This window comes from Cyanistes caeruleus, chromosome 6, assembly GCF_971803275.1.
Source record: "Cyanistes caeruleus chromosome 6, bCyaCae1.hap1.1, whole genome shotgun sequence".
Lineage (NCBI taxonomy): Eukaryota > Metazoa > Chordata > Aves > Passeriformes > Paridae > Cyanistes > Cyanistes caeruleus.
This window is the reverse complement of record NC_141706.1, coordinates 22,255,819-22,277,557: the sequence shown is the minus strand read 5'-3', so window position 1 is coordinate 22,277,557 and position 21,739 is coordinate 22,255,819. Positions and strand designations below refer to the sequence as shown.

Genomic DNA, 21,739 nt, shown 5'->3' with positions numbered 1-21,739 from the left:
TGGGATGCTTGTTTTTTTATTTATTGCAGGGGTAAAAAAGCTTTGGTGAGAGCAACACTTGTGAAGCCTTCAAAAACAATTATTTTCTGATTACACTGAGATTAAAAAGAAATAAGACAGCATCATCTTTGTCTCCTTCTCCATAATCCTGCCACCACCTGAGCATCCAGTTTGTGTTTTCTTACGAGGCGTTTCTGGACTGCTGGCAGGGATTTGAGGTGCCATGTCCCCAGGCAGCACAGTGGCCTCTAGTGGCAACTCACATCCAGCCCTGGGGAAAGAAACCTGCAGGTGAACCTTGCAGGTTCCTCGTTCCCCAGGAAAATTAAAAACTGAGTCCAAACTGCCAGAGGAGAAGCATCCCTGTTCGGGGTGTGGTGTGATGTCAGGCAGGAACCGAGCACACCCACGTACCCCATGTGCAAGGAGCAGTTGTTCCTGAGACCCCCACCCATGCCCTCCACCCATGCCCCTAGAAATCCATTTAAGGCTGGCTGCAGTGCCCATCTCCAGTGCCCTCTCCTGGTGGGACACTGGAGCTGTTCCCTCTCTGGATGGACCTCAGTGCTGGGTTGCAGCCTTGTCCCTGCCTGCAGCTCCAGGAGCTGAGTGTCCTACAGGTCTGTCTCCTAAAAGCACTCTGTGAGCAGTGTGCATGCCTAATGAAAGCTGTCTTTTGCTATAATTTCTTTCATGAGGAGGAATAGCTTGGTCTTTCTTTCTTCAACCTATTCACCTATTTCTAAAAGATTTGTAGGTCCTTTACAGTTTTGAAGTTTTTCTTCTTCTTCTTCTGAGTTCAGCTGGAGCTACCTGTAGCACTCACTAGCACATCAGTCTCCTCAGGAACTAAGAAACTGAGAGGAGTGTGTCTGGTGAGGCAGGAAAGCAACAGACTCCCTTTAGGCAGAGATCCTAGGAATAAATCATAGAATCATAGAATGGTTTGGATTGGAAGAGACCTTAAAGATCATCCAGTTCCAGCCACCCTGGTGTGAGCAGGGACACTTTCACTACACCAGATTACTCAGAGCTCCATCCAACCCGACCTTTAACACTCCCAGGGATGGGGCATCCACAACTTCCCTGGGAAACCTATTCCAGTGCCTCAGTGCCCACACAGTAAAGAATTTCTTCCTAATATCTAATCTAAACTTGCCTTTGTTCAGTTTGAAGCCATTCCCCCTTGTCCTATCACTACATGCTCTTGTAAACAGTCCCTCCCCATCTTTCCTGTAGGCTCCCTTCAGGTCCTGGAAGACCACAGTTAGGTCACCCTGAAGCCTCCTCTTTTCCAGGCTGAACAATCCCAATTCTCTCAGCCCTTTCTCACAGGAGAAGTGCTCTATCCCTTTAGTCATCTTGGTTGGCCTCCTCTGGATTTGGCTCAGCAGGCTGATGTCCTTCCTGTGTTGCTCCATCTTGGAGACTGCCTGAGCACAGCCAAAACTAGCATTTTTTCTTGCTTCCTTCAGCTCATGTATGTGGCATTAGCTTCAATTACTTCTTTGAGAAAAGTCCCCAGGTCCTACATAGCAGTAGGTGTAGAACCCAGTGTCACAGCAAAGGTGTCCTCCCGTCCTGGAACAGTTGTGTCTTTTGGCATTATCCTAAGATGTAGAGGACCTCTTATCAGGAGCAGAAATACACATCAAGCTTTGCACGGGAGTCCATGCTCTCATCCCCTTTCCCTGAGATTTGCTTGATGCATCTTAGGAGATCTTTCCTTCTCCAACAGAAGATTTGCCTCCAACTGACCTAGTCCCCTGTGTTGCTGGGAGGGAGGACTGCTGGCCTGCGGCCCATCAGCAGCAGGATGGGACCCAGGCAGAGGGTACCCCCACATTTTGAGCCCCTTGGATGTTATGAAGCCCATCATCAAAGAAAATGTGAGGCTGGATCTGGGCGAGGATGGGACCCTTGGGAGCCCCATCCATGAAGAAAGCCTCGTCGATGGGCAGACCCCATTCCCGGAGTGTCTTGATGGCTCGGATGCCCATGTCCCGGCCGCTGCGCGCTGTCACCAGGTAGGTGCGGATGGGGGATTTTTCCTGGCCGAACTTCTTACGCATCTTCCCGAGGTGCATGGCAAAAGACTTCAGGGGACCCTGGAAGCACAGCAAGACAGTTGGGAGTGTGTGGGAAATAAGGAAACATCTACTCTGCCTGTACAAGGCACTTGTTTCTCTTCTAGGCTTTCTCAGGGCTCTGCAGAGCACACAATGCCTGTGGGCTGCAGGACCAGGCAATGCTGGGACTGGGGCTGTGCACTGCAGTCCCTAGGAGGAAGGTGAGCCTTGTGATGCTCATCCTAATCCCAAAGCGACCAGCAAGGTACATCCCAGCAAGCAGTGCCTCTGAGTCTGAGTCTTGCAGGCACTTGGACAGTAAGAGGTCACAGCCTACAAAAGGTGGTGTTGGAATTAGCCATAATCCTAGATATTTAGGGCTTACATATAGGAGATAACAGATCCATTTCCAGTGAGACTCCAGATCAGACCCACACCAGGGACTGAGTAGTGGATGCATAGGGAATCTGTAAGGATTTCTGCTTTTTTGACTGCTCATGCCAAAGCCCTAGCAGGAGAGATGGCAGAGCCTGTGGGTGCCCGTGGAAGCGAGGTGGCATGCTCACCTCTCCTATGGGGATGGCCTCCATCGCCTGCTCGTACTGCACTGCCCCCTCCAGGCCCTGCTCCTGGAAGATCTGGTCTGTCTCGCTGGAGAAGAGCACGGCATCCCCGTCAAACACCACGCGGAGTGGAGTGCTGGGGGCCTGCACCTCTTGCTGGAAGACAAGCGCTGCTGAGACCCCTGTGAGACAGAGCAAGGTGGGGTCAGCAGGGACACCCCTCCCTGGGGTGGCTCGTGCATGGCCAGCTGCTCCCACACATCTGCTGCAGCCCTGTCCCACATCACCAGGCCAGGGCCTCCAAGTTAGGGAGCTTTCTGGGTGAGTCAACCCAGCCTTTCCATGTGTTATCCCCTGAGAAAGTGCTGCTGATCAGAAACCGAGGTCTGGGGAGATACTGAAGTGTGGTAAGAGATTGTGGGTGGTTGTCAAGGCATGAGCAGCCCTCCTCCTGGTGCTTGCTCACTCTGCCAAGCCTCAATCTTTAGTGCCCAGATTTAGCACTCTGTGGTGTGAATAATATGGGCTGGCATCTCCATTGATTGCGGTAATTGGCTTAATTACAGTCTCTTCCTACAAGCTGCTCCCTGCCCACCCTCATATGTGGACCCAGACTCCCAGATGGGAGACATCTGTCAGGGCAATGATTCTCTCAAGGAGGTTCCAGGAATGTGTTGCGTAGTGAAGGAAAGTCCAGGCTGCGGATGGCTTACTCCTGACCTTGAAGGACAGTGGCCAGCTGATGTGCTCATACCCAAGTGAATTAATAAGAAGGTGATTAACTCCATTAGAGGAGTTGGGGAGACTCCACTCCCTCTGATTGAGGTCAAATGCTTACATCTATCACTGAGCACACAGTAACTCTACATGTACCAAGACAGCAAATTTCTGTGGCATCTTCACAAAGTCCTGGGAATCACTGATTCATCTCATTGATGAACAGAATTGCATCTTTGGTTAGAAAGGCTTAAATGTCAGGCAGGGAATGACCAGCTCACGGCAGAGCTGCATCCAGAATGATGCATAATGCAGTCAGTGACTTGTGAGGGCATCTGAGCTAGCCTGGTCTTGTTTGCATGCTACTGTTAAGGACAGAATAGGAGATTGAACTGTTCAGGACTGTACTGGTAATTAGTGCACCATTTACCCCTTGTCTGTGTGAAACCATAGGCTCTGGTGTTGTCTCTTGGTACTGAGCTGCTTGGAAAAAACGTGGTTTGGGGTCATGGGATGGAGTGGGGAACGCACCTCTCCGGAGGGCGTTGCAGACGTCTGTCCTGTCAGCTGAGAGGAACAGCTTGACGCCGTGGGACTTCAGGTACTGTGTGGAGTCCTCATCACTGACGAAGCAGAACTTGGAGATCTCCAGGCCTTCAGGGATGTGAATGAAGTCTTATGGAGCAACATCCTCCTCACAGCCCCTCCCTCCCCGGGTCTCGGTGTGCTTTGCTGCAAGAGCTCAGGGCAATGAATTTCCCAGTGGTGTGTGGGGAACTTTCCTGTGTTCTTGCTGCATCTTCTTGACCTGTTGTTGCTCCTATAAAACTGCAGGGTGCAGTTAAATATTCCCTCCATCTCTCCCTTAAATAAGCATTCCTCCTGACAGCACTCTGGGATTTAGGGTGGTTTTTTAAAACAACTTTTTTTTTTTTTCAGTACCTGCCTGAACATGTCCAGGCTGTGCAAAATGCTGCCAGACTTCCTGCTGTGAAAGATAAGGCTGAAGGGAGCTGGGATCCAAGAGAACCCGTTCCCCCCTTCCCCTTGTAGCCCCCAGCTCTGTTTACCACTGATGATCCACTGTGGTGCCTGATGTGCTCTGCAGCCTCCCAGGGGAATCAGGCACTGCCAGGGATGGGTCCCCCTTACCGTAGTGCTTGGCGCTGCTGATGATGCGCACGCCGCTCTCTGGGCTGTTGTTGGAGAGCACCAGGATGTCAAAGAGGTCCCTCTCTGCTGGGTTGCTCTCCAGGATCTTCTTGTTAACATACTGCACTGCCTGTGAGGAGATGAGATTCTTCTAAAGAGGCATGACTGCAGTACGTTTGCAGGGGCTCTTTTACAGTTAAGGTTAGTGGTTTGTGCTGCATCTGTCAGCTATGGCAAGGCTGGCATGTTATGAAGAGCCAGACAAGGCAACCATCCTGGAAAAGCCAGAGGGGAGATGGACTGGTCAAGAGCACATGTTTCAATGCCCTGCAATGAGGCCAAGAGATCAGGACAGGCACGACTACATCCCATGATGGGATTTGAGACTTAAAGCTGGGAAAGCTGAGCTCTCACCCCATCCTGCAAGTGTCTGCATGTGCCCCTAGCCAGGTGTGGGGCTCACCTGGATGAAGGCAAAGGCTGTTCCTGGTGGCAGGGGCTTGTCCTGGTTGACCTGCTGGTGCCTTGTGTACTCCTCCTTGCCCTTCTCCAGGTAGAGCTTGTGCTCCTCCTCCAGGTTGAAGATGGCTCTGGTGGTCACAGCAATGACCAGTGCTGTGCTGGGGTCTTTCTGCAGGACAGGGAAAAAAGAGGAATCAGGGGACAGCAGAGAAGGAGATTGTGGAGGTGGGGTGAGCAGGGGGCACCAACCAGACTGATAGGTTTTGGTGCTGGCGGTGTCACCCCTGTGTCACAGTTCCTGATGCCAGAGGTACCACACCCAGTCTTCATCTTCAGGCCACCAAGGATGGGGCTGGTTGTTGTGAAACCCTAACCTGTCTGATAAGTGCCACATGCTCCAAGGACAGCTCACACAGAGGTGATTGCTTCATAATTTTGTTGTTTGTGAGCACAGCACAGCCACAGTCATCTGTTTTTGCTGGGTTTCTCTGCACATACTGGTGGTATTACCCTTCATTTGTGTCTGTTCTGGACAGTTGAATAAAGTCTTTGTGTATGTAGAGAAGATGCTGTTTTCTCCCTGGCTGCTCCAAAACATAAGTGTGAGCAAATGTACCTGCCCAGTCCACGCAACTGGAAATCACATGGACTTCACTGGGACCAGGTGCCCAGCAGCCCTGGGACAGCCACTTCTGCTGAAACCCAGGCAGGAGCAATTCAGGCCACCACAGTTCTGAGTTGTGGTGTGCTGTCTTTTATGGTGGCATTTCAAAACTTGGTTTGGACATACAGGATGTGTGTTTTGTAATGAACAGCCTTTTACCTGTTTTACATTGGTGTTTATGACTGTGCTTTCTGGCTCTGCCATCTTCAACTCTCAGCCTTTAAGAGAAAATACAAAATTAAACTGACAGATTATAATATAATCGACCTATAGTCAATCTAGAGAGGGAGAAGAGTGGAAAGGAGACAGGAAACATCCTACACTCCACGTACAGCAGCCCAAATGATCTTGTTTCTGCTGACAGCAGCTTTGCTCCGAGAAAAACTGTTCCAATAGTTCCAGTTAAATCTGATGGAAAAGTGGCTTTTAAAACATAGATCATGCCTTTATTTTTACTTTAGTTTTTCTCAAAGAGTATTTTTCTCTGTATGGAACTGCTGAAAACCGTTGTGGAGCTCTTTTCCAAGAAAAATAAGGCTGTCTTTAAAAGTGAAAATAGGTTAGAGCTTGTAGGTAGGTTTCCAGCTCACATCCATGTTGCCTTTTTTGCCATTTTTGCTTGAATGGTGAATTTGTATCTACAAATGAAGTTCACTGCAACAGCAACTCATTTTCAGCTGTAGAAGGCCAGAGTAAGTAGAAGTGTGTGGTGAGGGCTTGGATAAAGGCTGAGACCCCTGCGATGGAGCTGGTCTGTCCCTCCACAGCCCTGTGAGCTAGCCAGGCCCTACCTGGTTACTGCGCTGGGGGGCTGTGCAAGGAAAGAGCAAAACCAACGTGCAGTGTAAAGGACAATTCAGGGTCTCCACAGAGACCTGTCTTTTGCCCCAGTTTTATTTAATTAACATCTGTTGTTCAGGGACTGCAAAATGTTGCCTGGGCCAGCAGGCAGCACACTTGGCTGATGCCAGCCTTGCCATGGGGGCTCAGTGCTTGCATGTGCACTCCCCGACTGCCCGAGGAGTACAAAGTCCTGCACCAGGACTTTCCTGCACCCCCAGCCAGGGCTGCCTGGAAAGCCAGGCGATTCTGAGCATCCCTCTTCTTCCTGCAGCCCATGCCCCATCCTGGGAAGGGGTCTCCTCCCAGAGAGGGTGGCCAACACCCCCAGCTGCGCAGGCAGAAGCTTTCCTCTGACAATCTCGGCCAAGTATGCTCTGAAAGTCAAAATTAAATGCAAGGAGGCAGCGGAGCTGAGCAGCCCTTCCTGATGGGAGAATCCACCTCTGATTTCTGCTTCACTCTTCCAGCACTGCAAACCAAGCCCGACTTCTCCTTTCCATCTCCCTGCCCCAGTAACCCGCAGTGCTGTTCGCATACGGATCTGCACGGGCACACGTCTCGCTGCGGGACCCCAGGAAAACCTTCCAGGCGGGTGCTGCTGGTCCCCACAGCTCTTCCTTCCTGCCGAGCAGGGAGCAGATGTTACCCTCTGCACACACACAGGGTTCTGCTAGAGAGAAAAGCCCAAACTCACCCCGAGCGCTGCCTCTGCTCCCCGGCACAGCCCGTCCAGCGGCAGCATCCCAGCCCTGCCCAGGGCGCTGCTGGTTATATTTCCCCCTGCCCGCGCTGCAGGAAGCCGGCAGGAGCCGGGCTGGGGCGCAGCTCCGCTTCCCGGCACGCTGGGATTTGTAGGCAGCCGGCTGGTTGGCGTCGTGCCCGGGCCAGACTGCATTTCCCAGCTGGCACTGCACAGCATCACGGTCACCTGCGCCTGGCTTCGGACACAGCCGCGGTCACCCTGGCGGTCACCCCTGGAGAGGTTCCTGCTTCCGGAGCCCTCTCGGCGCTTGTGCTCAGATCGCTGTCCACAAGCCGTGATTTCTGATTTCTGCACCTGGAGTATTTATAGCTTGCCTCTAGTCCTCTCAGTTCCCAGCCCCTGAATAGTTGTATTTTTGACCGAAAAAAATAGGGGTGTCTGGTCCAGAGCGACGCGCAGGGATGCGGGGAGCAAAGGCAGGTTCAGAGCGTGGCTGGGTGAAGCGCGTTTGCAATTTTACTGTAATGGGTTTAGGTCTCTTTTCCCTTCTTTTCTGGAAGCCGTCTCACATGCTGTCCTGAGCAGGGTGGATTTTGGGGCTAGGATTTTCCTCTTCTGCATGGGCTGTGTGGCACCCAGCGCTGTGGGGGCTCACGGTGCCAGGATAGTTCAACACCCCTTTTCTGTCCAAGAGTGTGACTGTCAGGGATGTGGGGAGGGTGAGGGGAGGGGGGCTGACGCAGGACCATCCTGCAGCTTTTCCCTTGCCCTGCTCCTGGAACAACGTCTACTGCTGCAGCCTGCCCAGCCTTGCTCCTGCCAATGGACATCAAAGTCACCTGCACTAAGGCCAAGCAGTTGTCCCCGTGCATGACACCAAGCTATCACCAGGGTCACCAAATCTCCTCCCAAAATGTGGGAAGCCACCAGGGTCCTGTGTAGCTTGGTCTTACTGAGATCATAGAATCATAGAATGATTTTGGTTGGAAGGGTCTTAAAGATCATCTGGTTCCAATCCCTTCCATCATGGGCAGGGATGCCATGCACCAGATCAGCTTGCTCAGGGCCCCATCCAACCCGGCCTTCAACTCTTCCATGGATGAGGCCACAACTTATCTGGGCAATGTGTTCCAGTGCCTCATTACCTTCTGATTAAAGAATTTCTTCCTAAGATCTGAATCTCTTCTCTTTTAGCTGTCAAACAACTAGCAAACAACCCATTGAAAAGGTTACTTATATGCTCAGTTTTTAGTGTGCTTATGCAGACCCCCTTTCCCTGGTGGATTTTAATATTCCCTATTCCTCCATCCCCATAATGCATTTCTCTTGTGCATCCCTTGGGACTTCCAGTTTAGAGCAAAAGGTTCCCCTAGAGGGTTGCTGCAGCATCATTCCTGCATCATCATTCCTGCATCTCCTGCTTCTGGATGAGAGGAGATGGTGCTTCTCTGAGCAGCAGGAGTGCAAGGCCCTTGTGAGTGTGGCTGTTTTTTGGGTGGCTGAGGGGCAGCCCTAGCCCGTCCCCTGTGGCTAGGCACCTTCTATGGCAACACCTTGGTGGCCATGTGAAAATCTGGAAGGACTGGTGAGTCAGGGTGGTAGGGCAGTGACCTGAGAACAGAGCTGGGACAGGTCTGGTTTCTGGGGCATCTCCTCCCATCACTACATCGCCCATTAGACACTGGCAGTTTTGCAGTATTACTCGCTGCTTCTGCTTTGCCACCCCAAATTTACGTGGTGATAAGGCAGGTTTTGGGCAGACTTTGCTGAATTGGCAGCAAGGGAAGAAGTTTACAGGCATAAATTTAATGCAATGGAAGCCTGTGAAATTGCTCCTGGCTGTGTGCCTGGTGCTTCTGTTGGCGCTGGAGGATGAAACCACCCAATCTGTATCCCCTTGTCCTGTCTGTCCTCCCTGCTGTGTTTCAGCAGAGCACTCCTGTTCATCCACACACTTGTTTTGCAGGCCCTCACACACTGCATGCCCTGTGGGCCGAGGAGCTGGGCTTCCTAAGTCCAGAGCTCACCAGGGATGGATGCAGTCATGCACCCATCCCCTTGAAAGTGTCCATTCCCTTGTGCTAAGTGCTTGCAGCCACACAGTCCAGCCCAGCATCGCTGCAGGGATAACTTGGAGAAGCGAATTTCACAGTGCATGGAGCTGGGCAGCAATGCCCTCCAGCTTCTTGCAGGCAGGAGGGCAAGTTTTGTTTCCTGGCCCAGCAGGGAGTTCCCTGCTGGCTTTTTGCCTGCATGAACATTGCTTGGGTCAGCAGCGAGGTGGGGCCGGTGGAGCTGCTGGGGCCACCCGGTTCCTGAGCTGGCAAAGGAGACTTTCCTGTTTCGGCTGTGCAGTGCAGCCACCATCCCTTCTGCACCCTCAGCTGCGTGCCCAGTGGGGTCCCATCTCAGCCCTCAGCATGGCCCTGCCACACGTGGTGGCTTGACTGGAACCCGCGCAGCAGGGAGGGAAGACTGACTCTGGGAAGGATACTTGTCGGTAAGTCTGGATTTGGGAACCCAGTCAGCACAGGGTGGGAGCAAGAGTCAGGGTTCCTCTAGCCCCTTTTCCAGGAACATGGATCTTTGATGGTCACAACAGAATGCCCACTGAGACCATGCCTCCTGTGCCGGACTGCAGCAGGGCTGTCCCCATTGCTCCCAAAGCGGTGGCTCAGTTCATTCTTCAGGGTTGGGATAAAGGTTTTTTTTAAACCAGGATCAATGTTAAACTAATGTGGCACAGCCTGTGGCAGGCAAAAAGTTCTGATATTCCTAATTTTGTGCTGTGTGGGTGCCTGCTCGCCTGTGCTGTCCTGTCCACCCTTCACTCCAAAGCTGCGGCCTGGCACTCTGAAATGCCTGAGCGATGCTTCGGGTGTTCAATGACAGAGAAGTCCCAGGCAGCCCTGGACAGGTCATTTAACCTGCACCTCATTGTCCCAGCAATGACGCCGCAGGGATGACAGCGATTCCCACGTGTCTCCAGCCCTATGCCCACATGCAGCAAAGCACACTGCTGGAAAAAGAAAGGGCTCTTGGCTGGCTTTGAGGGCTCAGCGAAGGGAAATGCGGACGTGGTTTCCTCAGGTCCCCATGCAAGGAGTACCTTGGGATGGGCAGAGCGCGGGCAGAGCGAGGTGGAGCTGGCTGCTTGAGCAGGGACCCCCTGGCAGGCAGGCCAGGAGGCTGGGGCAGCAGCAGGCACGTAGCTGCCAGCCCGGGCATTGGGGCTGGCTGCCACCCGTGCCCTGGTGGCTGCAGAGCCGCTCACGGCTCCGGGCACACCTGTCCCCGTGAGGCGAAAGGAATCTGCCTATGAGGAAGTGTTCGTGCTAGAATAAAAGCTTTGCCATGGGGAAAGCAACGCTGTAAAACCATCCTGCTTTAAATTTGAGGCCTTCCCTCCGGCTGTGTCAGCGTTGCCATGTGCACAGACCGAGCTCACGGAAAGTTTCCGTGCCGGTGTGGCCCCAGCCTGGTGGCAGCACTGCCACCGGCAACGAGGGCACCAGCCCTGTTATAAGCCCAGGAGCCAACCTTACTGCTCCTCAGCCCTGTCACAGGAGGGAAAATAGCCAGAAAGGGGTGTTAGCTGATGATGGGGCTTCCCTGGAGCTGAGGAAACCCTTCAGCTCACTCTGCCTGGCCAGGAAGGAGGCAGCACAGAACATCTCTTGGCTTTTGTCCCCTACAGCCAAGTGAATCCACTTCTCAGAACTCCCCGGACCCCCCAGTCTCTCCCCTTCCAGCAGGCAGACTGGCAAGGATTTGAAGGAGAAGGCTGTATGGGAGGGGCCGGCTGGCACAGGCCCTGCCAGCGGCTCCCTCCCGCTCCATTTCACTTCTCACTGTCAGCGTGGCCAAGCTCTAATCGCTTACCCTGGGCTCTGTGTTTTAATTGTGTTTGCTCTCATTAGAGACCTGGGCTACCGGCAGCACACGTGCTATCAGAGAGGAAATCCCCACCCTGTTAATTTTGCCTGTGCTCCCGCGTCACCCCTGATTAGCCATGGCAGTGGCAGCCAGGAAAGGCAGGATTACGGCCTCCCCACACACCAGCATCACCACCACGGCTTGGCCGGGCTCCCTGGACAGCTGGCTTAGCTGGATCCCATGTGAGTACAGCGTCTCTTACCCTCCTCTCTCAGGCAGCATTACCTGGTGGGGCTGCTGGACCCTGAGGCTGTGTATTCACTTCACCCTCCCTTCAAATTCCACTTTCTAATGGGCTCCATCAGGGTGGGGTTACTGCAGAGTGCAGAATACGCTGCTTCAGGAGCAGAGGGTATCTTTGCTACCCATTTGGGGAATGGAACCACAGTCTCCCTGCATGGGGCCTGTCCGTGATTCTAGGGGCAATTTTGAAAGTGCAGCTCCTTGATGCTGAAGCACCGGGAAGGGGTTTAAACGTACTCTGTATGTTTTGCTTGGTTTTAACTCTTCTATCCAACTCTGCTCCCTGCACATCACACCAGTACCCAAATGGGCGCTCATCACCGTGGCTGTGGCAGGGGCCATTCTCCTCCTTCTCTTCCTCATCTCCATCACCAAGTGCTGCTGTAGCAAGAAGAAGTCCAAGAAGAAAGAGAGAATCGGCTTGTGCGCCGTCAGCAACTCCACCATGACCAACCTTGTGCGTCCTGCCTTCTCCTCAATCCCATTTCCCTCCTCCCTGAGGGGTTTGCTGCTGCACTGCCCAGCCCCAGGGATGGTGGGAGCATGGCATGGCAGGGACATGGCTGAGTGCACCCTGAGGGTAGTGTTGCTGTCTGCCACAGGTCCAGCCTGAGATGGAAGACCTAGAGTGGGAAGTGGAGCAGAAGCAGCAAGGAAAGCTGCAGTACTCCCTGGAGTACAACTTCCGCATACAGGAGGTGGGGATGCTCATGGCCATGGCACAGCAGGGAAAAAGCCATGCTCTTGCATGGTCGCTCTTTGCTGCCCACTGAGGTGGATATACCCTCTCCCACCTGCCTGCAGCCCACCAGCTCTCATGCCTGTGTGGTGTGAAGGCATTCCTCACTGTTGCGCTTACTTCCCACTGAGCCCCCAGCTGCCTGACCCCATCCTCCTGCAGCTGGTGACCCTGTGCCTCACTCCTCTCCAGCTGAAGGTTGGTGTGAAGCAGGCAGTGGAGCTGAAGGCCATGGACAGTGGAGGCACATCTGATCCATATGTGATTGTCTACCTAACATCCAATACGAAGAAGAGATATGAGACCAAGGTTTACCGCAAGACCCTGAACCCCATCTTCAACGAGAGCTTCACTTTCCAGGTACAAACCAAAGCCAGTGAGGTTTTTTGGTCCCATTAAGAGTGTTGCATAGACACTGCTCCCTGGGCAAAAACCTCTCCAGACAGGGTGAAGCTTGTGCAATCAGGACTGGGAAATGTGAGAGAGGAATACCCTCATGGGGCAAGGCTGCCATTGAGGAATGAGTCCAGGCTTTTGGGTCCTCCCCTGCAGGTACCCCAGGCTGAGGTGTCTGAATCCACACTGGTGATGCAGATCTATGACTTCAACCGCTTTTCCAAGCATGACATCATTGGTGAGGTCCGGTTGCCCCTGGCCAACATCAACCTGCAGCATGTCATCGAGCAGTGGAGTGACCTGGAGGCGGCCAGTAAAGTGGAGGTTGGTCCTGCTGGGTGGGAAGCTCTGCTGGGAGGGATGTGCTCTTGCTTGGCTTGCCACCACCCCAAGAAGCAAGCCCTTAGGGGCAAGCATGAGCGTGAGGAAGACTCGGGAAACATGGGGCCAGCCTGGTGCTCCAGCCTCAGGTGAGCTGGCTCCTCTGCCTGGTACTAATTACTGGCATCTCTCCATCAGGAAGAGCATCTGGGTGAGATCTGCTTCTCACTGCGCTACGTCCCCAGCACTGGCAAGCTGACGGTGCTCATCCTTGAAGCCAAGCAGTTGAAGCGGATGGACTCTAATGGACTCTCAGGTCAGTGGGGGCTGCTTGTTCTCAGAACTTCCTACTCCTGCCAGGCCTCAGGGGTGGCACCAAGAGCCACAAAGACTTGAAAACTCCTGGTTTTAAGACCTGCTTCCTGCTGCCACCACCATATTCAGTCCTTGGCTGACTCCCAGTCTCCCTCAGCACAGATACTCCAACTTTGGGCAGTGCTGGAGGTATCTCCCAGGAGAAGATGTCATGGCTGGATTGTACAGGGAGCTTGGCAGGAGGAAATGAGTTCAGAGGTGGCTGTCTCACCATGAGGAGTGACAAGTGGTCTCCTTGGGAATGGCTCAGGAAAACATTTTTGTGGCTGAGTTCTTCGGTCAAAAACTGTCCCTTGTGCCAGGTGTGCCCTCTCTCTCTTCAGATCCTTTTGTCAAGGTGCATCTCATACTGAACAGGAAGAAATGGAAGAAAAAAAGGACAAGTGTGAAGAAAAACACCTTAAGCCCTTACTTCAACGAGGTGTTTGTTTTTGAGGTGCCTTTCAGTCAGATCCAGGTGGGTTTCCCTGAAGTGCCCGGGGCTGAGCAGGTTCCCACTGCAGCAAATCCTTTCCCACTGACTCTCTTTCTTGTGTCTCCCCCAGAATGTGGACGTGGTCATCTCTGTCTGGGATCATGACAAAGTGACCAAGAATGAGCCCATTGGCAAACTCTTCCTGGGCTGCCGAGCCACAGGAAACCAGCTGCGGCACTGGTCTGACATGCTGTCCAACCCACGCCGACCCCTCGCCCAGTGGCACATCCTGCAGCCCCCAGAGGTGGTGGACAAAGCCCTGGGACTGAAGTCCCACCTCAAGCTGCCCCTGCACTCCAGATAGTGGGGCTCTCCTTCTCCACTCAGGGAGCAGGATGGTGGGCTTGTGGAGGAGTGAGGGGCTTCTGCTCAGCAAGCTCTAGATATGTTGGTCCCAGCTCATTGTCAGCAAAGAGGGGACTGTGACTCCTTCTGGCCAAGAGATGATCTGGATGCTGGGGCAGCTCATGCTCTGTGTAACGCCTGGGACAGGGCAGCTCGGCATCTCAGGGCAAGGCTGGACGTGGAGCAGAGGGTGCTAGAGGGGATGGCATGGGTGCAGGAGCCTGCTCACCCCAACTTCTTATGGGCTGCAGGTGGAAATACACAGAGCTTCAGGCTCATGCAAAACAGAGTCCATTGATATTTATAAAGCAGAGGTGCTGGTGGCATGGCTGAATAACTTGTGAATAACTTGGCAAGAAGTGTGTTCTTGGAAAGACTTCATGTGTCCTGTAAAGGCTTTTAAACAAGACCAAGGTACTGAAGTGTCGCTAGTGGACACGCAGTATGAAGTGAGGGTTCAGTCACAAGCAGCAGCTGAGGTTTATTTTCAGGAGGCAGAAGCCTTTATTTTGCGGTTTTCAACCCTTTTTATGAGGTGTTCCGATACAGGTTAACCTGACTGGTACAAGGAACACCACCTCCCTCATCCCATTGGTGGGACAAGAGAAAAACACTCTCAGAACATCTGTGTCCTTGTTTTTGGAACCAAAATCTTATTTAACACAACAGTCTTTGAGAGAGAAAAAGTTTCTTAAAAGGCTTTCCTTTGGGAAAACAGATCAGCCCCTGAGAGCCTGAAACTCTCACAGGTTCAGAAAATCACGTCCACACTGAAGAATGTTAAGAGGCTTGAGAGAAGGAATACAGGTGGATGAGGAAGGTGTTGGGAGATGTTGGACTAGCTCTTTAGTGCCTCTGCACAGTGTGCTCTGTGTCCTGGCTAGAGGCTAAATGAGAAGCTTCACACAGCCCATTCTCAGACCATGGCAATTTGTGCACGCTAAGATGTGACTCAGGCTCTGGGACTCACCAGTGACCGTCCTCATGGACCACATGGATGAAGATGCAGTGTCAGCTCCATCCACCTCGTATGGTCCTACAGGAGTGGCACAGCAAGGTTCACAACTCTGGCACCTGGAGGTCCTGCCAGGGTGGAGGGGCTGAGACTCTTGCTTTCACACTTGTGGTCACACCACCCTGGTAAAGACTGGCTTGCAGCCCTCACGTCGCTTCTGGGCAGGTTTCATGTTTAAACTGGGAGTTTTTTTGTGGCCACATGTCCTGCCCCACCCTACTTTGTGGGGCCTTGGTGTGGGGGCTACATAAGTAAAGATCTCTCCTAGAAGGATGGGGGCATCAGAGCGGTGCCCCTACATGCCCTTGAGTTTGCTGCAGTTTGGGGTGACTCCAGAGCACTTCTCTGAGCCATCTGCAGGAGGAAGCTCCCTGCACTGAGCTAGAGGAGGAGGGAATTGCTCCTGTTCTAAAATGCTTCTGCTACAAGAAGCAGCCACAGAACATAAGATCTGGGCTCACGCTGTGGAATTTTGGCCCCAAAGATAAAAATCCTTTTCACCACAGGGAGCTGCAGGCACAGTGCTAATAGCTATTGCCTGGGCTCTGGAGGGGAGAGAGCCTGGCACATTAATGAAAAGCTATTAATATTAAAAAGCAGTTAATCTGTGATTACCCAGAGCACCACAGAGCGACTATCCAAGAGTTAAACAAACATGAAGCTGAGGAAGATTATGAAAAGTCTTGATAGAAATTAATGACCTGAGCTTAACCATAAAAAGCTGCTGCTGTGTCTGCCTCTTGATGAATATTCTCCAGGCTTCACTGTGGCTGTGAGGAGGGGAGAAATGACAGGGTGGTTTTGAGATGACTGTAACAAGTGAAGTGTGGCTTCTGCTGGGGAAACAGCATCTGCTGGCAGCTGCTAATGAGATGGAGAAGGAAATCAGTCACCTGAGAAAGACTTGTAATGGGATGTTTTAAAGCCTCAGCCTTCAGTCTCAACCTTAGAATCAGCCTAGAACAGGCTGTGCAGAAGGGAACATCTCTGAATTATGTTTGGGGCTCCAATTCTATTGCCAGGCTCGTTTTTGGTGATGTTGTTGTGGTGATTTAGGGCCATGCAGCATCCAGAAAGGGCTTTTGGAGGTGTTTGGAACAGGCAGTTCTTATTTGTGTGTGTGTGTGTGTGTGTGTGTGCTTTTTCCAGTCCCTCTATTTTGAAGTCATAGCCTTGAGGTTCACTGCATAATTTATGGGGCTGGGCATAAAAGTATGTGCATATTAGTCCCAAAACAGATGCAGCTGAAGGAGATCAGAGACAGCCCCTCCTTGAGAAACATTACTCCCCAAACCAGTGCCTGCCCCTTCTCTCTCCAGCTTTGGCCTTGCTCAGTGCCTGGATTGCCAGCGCAGTGCTGGGTGAGCAGAGCTGGAGAGGGAAGGCCATGGTGGTTTTAAGGGAAAGGCCAAGGAATGTGGGAGTGAGCACCCAGCTGGGCAACCTGGAGTGAGTCTTTGTGCAGTAAAACTCAGCAAACCGAGTTGTTTGTTCAGGAGGGAGAGGCGAGCAGGTGGGGATGTTCTCCACCCAGCTCCAGTTTTTAATGCGCCGCCAAGGCTGCTTTTTCCCTCCGTCATCATCTCTTCTTCTCAGTAAGCCTTATGTGCTTACAACACAGCTTTGAGCACTCCCCTCCTCTGGCAGGATCCTCTTAGTGTCTGCTGGCAGCTGTTTGAAGCAGGGCTGGTGGATCTGGGCTTCATTTCATGCCTTATTTCACCCCAAATGAACACAGCCTGCTCGGAAGCCTGTTTGCAGGAAGGCAGACAGCCCTGTCTCGTGTGCAAGCCATCTCCCTTTCACCTCCCTGTGGCCTTGGTGGGGGTGGTTGTCCCTCATCCATCAAAGCCAGGTGTCTGAGCATCTTCTGCCTCACCAATGCTCCTCCTGCACTTGGAGGGCAGAAGATGCGACAAGAAAAGAAGTAAAGGAGGGGGAAAAGCAGCTCCTCTTCAGCTTGTGTCTGCTGGATTCCCGTGTCTGCATCTAGAGGGCAGGCCAGTACGTGCTCTGAGCTGGGTCTCTGTCTCATCTGGTCTGTGGCCCCCGTTGGAGCCTCACCAGCCAAGATTTCTTCTGGAGATGGAACCTGTGTTCAAGAGGGAGAGAAAGCAGCGATGCTGTGCAAGCCTGTTCCCATGGCTGCATAGCCTGTTGGTAGCCATGTGGCAGTGCTGGAGATGTCTGAGTGGCTTTTTCCAGGAGACAGGAGCCAGCCTTTGCCTGATCCTGCATCACAGGGGCAAAGAGGGTCTTGCTGGTGGTTAAGGGGAGCACAAGCAGATATCCAAGCCATCCAAGGTGCCCAGGTGGTGGATGGGGAGTTTGTCTCTCTACATTTAATTAGCAGCTTTGCGGGTCAGTGGCAAAGCAAAAAGCAGGGCCTGGGCCAAGCAGAGGTCTATTAGAAGAGACAAGCACTGAAAATTGAGGTGCTTGTTTGTTATAAAGATTCACAATCTCGATTATTTACATCCAGAGCTAAGACTTTTGACCTCCAGAAGTCCCTCCCAAAGTGAATTATTCCCTCATTCAGTGATTTTTTTTTTTTTTTTTGGTTACTTGTCCCTGCACTCAAGGAAATCAAATGGGAGGGCTGCACAAGGAGAAGGCTGAGCCTCATGTGTGCTTGTCACCAGTCATCTGCAGTGAGACAAAAATGATTACGGGCTGTCATGTTCGGCCTGGGTATGGGCTGGCTGTCCTCCAGCCACAGATTTTTTGGCTAGTCTTAGAGTTTTTGAGAGCTGGAGAGCATCTAAGCTCTTCTCACTAGAAGCAAGCATGCCTGCTTTATAAATGTTCCTTAGCTAGCATCTTTATGCCTTGCAATTTTATGGGCAAAATGTGTACTTTCATCATTCATGGGCTTATTTTTAAAAGCTGCAGCTCCTGGATCCTTATTCCCTTTCTCTACCCTCTTTCTCCTACCCTTTTTTCCCCCTTTTTCTTCCTCCCTTTTCCCAGCTCCTTTCTCATGCTCTGACTGCTGCTGGGGCTCTTGTATCTGGGACTGTTCCTGCCTCAGGTTGGGCTTGTTTTGCTTCTGGATACAGAAATATTGTTTGGATCACTTTACGTGTCAATGCACCTTGCCCTGCCATGGGCAGGAAGGGAGGGGTAGAAACCCCAAACAGTCCAGTCTGAGAAACAGGAATAATAATGGGTGCACAGAGCTGCTTCCCAAAGTTCCAATTTGGACAGACTTCTCATTTCTCCATATTTCAGGTCTAGGTAGGATGGAACCAAAGGAGAAGCAGCATGAGGATTTCATTTCTTTCATGCTGCTGGGCAAAAAGTGCACCCTGAAGAAGTTTGGTGTTGCAGGTGAATGGGTACCCCTGAGTGATGACTTGTTGTGTGTCAACAAGATGGGAATTTCTCAACCAGCTTTGCTGACTTCACAGAGAGGTGATTAAATCCCTGCAGGCACTTACTGCCACTCAATTTGAGCAGAAACAAGCACAGAGTCAGTTAGGAAGAGGAGTTTAAGTGAGCTGAAAAGAGGCCTTGACCTGCAAACAATCCAACCCATATTGTATTTTACATTCTGTGAGCAGCATCTGGGAAGATGATGGTTTTGCAAACAAGTGTTTCATAACCCTGCTCATGAACATGGACTTTGCAGATGTCCTTGTCTGAGCCTGGAAAGCTCTCTGTGGGAAATGGGCACTTCAAGTTGTGCATCAATCATTGCTGACTTTGTAAAAGAAACATTGCACCCTTGGAAGAGCCGGTGAAGAGCCCAGTGCCCATGAAAGAGGTGGCTGTCTCATGTGGAAACCAGCCCAGCTGGCGTCTGGTTTTGCCCTGGATAGACAGCATTTTCCTCTTAACTTTTACATACAAGTCATAGCAGTTTAGACATAGAAGCCTGCATCTTGGCATGAAGGTTTTCACTTAAAACAGCCCAGTTAAAACACTTGGCTTTGATGTTCACTCTGGATGTGACAAAGGATGTGTTCATACCTGCAAAGGCCTCTGCTGAAGGTTTCTCTGCTTTGAATGCACTCATCCCACACCACCGTCAACTTTTGCACATGTGCTAAACTCAGGTCTGCCTTCATAAAAGAAAATTCATGTCTCAGATACTCTGTGAATTAGTTGGCTTTGGGGATGTTCTTGAGAGATGCTCAGTGGGGCTGGGGGTTGAGTTTTCCTGGTGCAGCCCTGTCCTGCTTTCTGTCTGAGCTTTCTATCCTCTCTGTTACCAAACCTGTATGAGAAGCACCTCCAGAAGAGCTTCCAGAGGCCCATCTCCTTGCAGCTGTCTTCTCCCAAGGCTCTCTCAAAGTGTGCAGGTAGCTGAGGCTGCTAAGGGTCTTGCAGTTGACAGTTTTTTATTTTTTTTTTTTTTTGTAAAATGAGGTGTCTGGGGTCACACAGCATTTACAAAAGGCCAGTGTGCTTGGAATGGATAAATTCTGGAGAATCATTCCTTGCATGGCTGCTGGTTTGTAGAGCAATTGCTGATCTTGGGGAGAGAAGAGCTTTGTGATTTATCAGTTTTTCTTAAGCTCTGTGGCCTTTTCTTTTTAACTAACACCATGTTCTTCCTGCTGCTTTGTCTTGGCACAGAGAACCTGAAAGACCTTTTGAGAGCAAAGACATGTTTCAGCCATACCCATTTGAGCACACAGAGGTCTCATCTTGTTCCCCAGACATATTCTGGGTCATACCCTAGTCTTAACCAGGCTTTGAGGATGTGCATATACATGAAGGATAGGGATCAGGTGTTGGGTCACTTGGGTAATACTATCCAGGGGCAAGCTGGGTGGAAATTCCATAGGGATCACCTCCTGTACACATTAAATGCTGAAGGCCTGGGCACGGACCAGCATTGGTCAGAGGTGTTCACTTTCCAGGGGGCTGCCAACTCAGCCTGGGGTCATGGAGGAAGGGCTTGTGGAACAGTCCAAGGCTTCTGGTCCTCAACAGAAGTGAGAAAAGCTCCTGACAGGAGTGAGGTTTGTGCCCAGACCTGTGCTGGGAACTGAGTGATCCTAACCCTGGCTGTGAACACACTCTCCATCACTGGAGACTGAATCTCCTGTGCGCTACCATGGTCAGAAGGGACTTCATCCAGAGGAGTTTTCTGGTTTCTGCCCTCTCCCTGAAGCCTCTCTTCAACCTTTTGTGTTTTTATTTTGAAATGCTGCCCTTCCTCCAGGCTCCAGCTTGAGTGAGCTGCAAACTCTTCCAGAAGCTCACACCAAAGAGTGTCCCTTTGGAGTGGAAGGGATCATTAAAATGCCTTGTTTCTCTTCAAGGCATTTCTCTTCAAGTTCTGGTATAAACACCTAAAACAGCCATGTGTGAGTACTTATGTGTGTCCATAGGGAGTTGTTCTGTTCCTACAGGCACTTGTCCAAAGTTGGTGAGTATGAAAGTGAAGTGCATGAAGAGAAGGGGCGGGCATGTGGTGTCCATAGTCCTGCAAAGTGGCAAGATACCCTGGTCACTCTTCTTAGCACCATCAGCAGGAGGCAGCAGCTGCTTCTGCAAGATTAGTCTGCATGTCTCCTTGCTTGTGCAGCTGGGGAGATGAGTTCTTGTGGTCTCACCAGTCCTTTCCTTTATACTGTTTGACAGATGGAAAAGCCTGAGAGCAGAGGGGCAGTCCACAACACGGGTCCCTGATGCAGGCCCACAGATCCAATCCCACCCCTGCTCCTCCCCTGCCTTCTCCAGCAGACTCCCCTTCAAGGCCAAGCTCTCCTGTCACTTGTCCCTCTTTTTGCCACTGTTGTGGGGCTCAGAGCCCAATTTCAGCCCCCTGCACCACATGCCAGCTCCAAGAAATCCCTCAGGAGGAACAAGAAAAAGCCACATCTCAAGGAACCCACTGGTCAGAAACGTGTGTTGCCCCTTCACAGGACCCATCATCACTCAGGTAACTGGCTGCATCCACCCTGGGAACATTGACAGTGGGCAGGGGCTGTGCATGAGCAGCACTGGCAGCTTCATCACTGACAGCTTCATCACTGACAGCTTCAGTGACATGAGCTGCCTGCCCAGCCATGGCAGCCTGAGTGTCATCCCCTACCTCTGCCACGGAGAGGGTTCAGCTCACACCTCAAGGCTGACATCTGGGCTCTGCTCCATGGGGACTGTCGTGGAATGGGGCAGCCCTGTTTCTGGGACACTGATGAATGCATCAAAGGCTCACTGGAAAAAGGGAATTGTGTCCTCATCCACTGCTGTCAAATTGAGTGGCTTCTCCCAGGGTCCTGTGTCCATCATTGTGTAGCTGATGGTCAAACACAGCATGAAGCAGCTGTTAGCTTATGAGTTTGTGATGTATCTGCTGAACATAAGGAGTGTCATCAGGACCTGCTGGTGGGTTTGGAGCCTGAGGGTATCAACATCATATGCCTGAAGCACTCCCTGTCAAGGAAGATAGCATGGAGCTAAACAGACAGGGTGGCTGTGTTGGTTGGCAGCAGCCCTGAAGAGGAAAAGCCAAAAACCTTAATCCCATTTCATGGGCAAATGAGGCTCTAGCTATGGGATGTAGGACAACACTGGCACAAAGATGTGAAAGTGATGGCCTTCCTTTGTAGAGCTCCTGGGGGTTGGTGTCAGCAGGAGAGAAATGGGGAGCTCTTTTAGGGACACACTGGAGGGGAATGGGTATGCCCTGGGCAGGATGTGCTTTTCTTTGGTGTGATGTGATTTTGGGAAAACAAAGGGTGGCCAAATACAGGTTTCCCCAGTG

At 51.8% G+C, this 21,739-nt stretch overlaps 2 protein-coding genes across 5 annotated transcripts; one reads left to right on the top strand and one right to left on the bottom strand.

The window, feature by feature from the left end:
* On the bottom strand, positions 1 to 7,317 carry LOC111930760 (cytosolic 5'-nucleotidase 1A-like). Of its 3 annotated transcripts, XM_086894305.1 has the most exons (8): positions 7,165 to 7,268; positions 6,912 to 7,091; positions 5,787 to 5,845; positions 4,965 to 5,132; positions 4,502 to 4,631; positions 3,881 to 4,003; positions 2,636 to 2,814; positions 1 to 2,108 (listed from the first exon to the last, which is right to left on the bottom strand). In XM_086894305.1, exons 3-8 carry the CDS (start codon positions 5,829 to 5,831, stop codon positions 1,806 to 1,808), a joined length of 948 nt encoding a protein of 315 aa, XP_086750431.1. In that variant the 5' UTR covers positions 5,832 to 5,845; positions 6,912 to 7,091; positions 7,165 to 7,268; the 3' UTR covers positions 1 to 1,805. The 3 variants fall into 3 exon arrangements, with proteins under 3 accessions (XP_086750431.1, XP_023784720.1, XP_023784719.1); XM_023928952.2 differs by lacking the exon at positions 6,912 to 7,091 and having other exon boundaries at positions 7,165 to 7,317; XM_023928951.2 differs by lacking the exons at positions 5,787 to 5,845; positions 6,912 to 7,091 and having other exon boundaries at positions 7,165 to 7,278.
* A 67-nt stretch (positions 7,318 to 7,384) lies between these two features.
* Positions 7,385 to 15,762, top strand: SYT8 (synaptotagmin 8). Of its 2 annotated transcripts, XM_086894304.1 has the most exons (9): positions 7,385 to 9,673; positions 11,094 to 11,291; positions 11,652 to 11,809; positions 11,955 to 12,050; positions 12,284 to 12,451; positions 12,644 to 12,811; positions 13,007 to 13,124; positions 13,507 to 13,640; positions 13,729 to 14,288. In XM_086894304.1, the coding sequence occupies exons 2-9, from the start codon at positions 11,186 to 11,188 to the stop codon at positions 13,960 to 13,962; spliced, it is 1,182 nt and encodes a 393-aa protein (XP_086750430.1). In that variant the 5' UTR covers positions 7,385 to 9,673; positions 11,094 to 11,185; the 3' UTR covers positions 13,963 to 14,288. The 2 variants fall into 2 exon arrangements, with proteins under 2 accessions (XP_086750430.1, XP_023784613.1); XM_023928845.2 differs by lacking the exon at positions 7,385 to 9,673 and having other exon boundaries at positions 10,871 to 11,291; positions 13,729 to 15,762.
* The last annotated feature ends 5,977 nt before the right edge of the window (positions 15,763 to 21,739 follow it).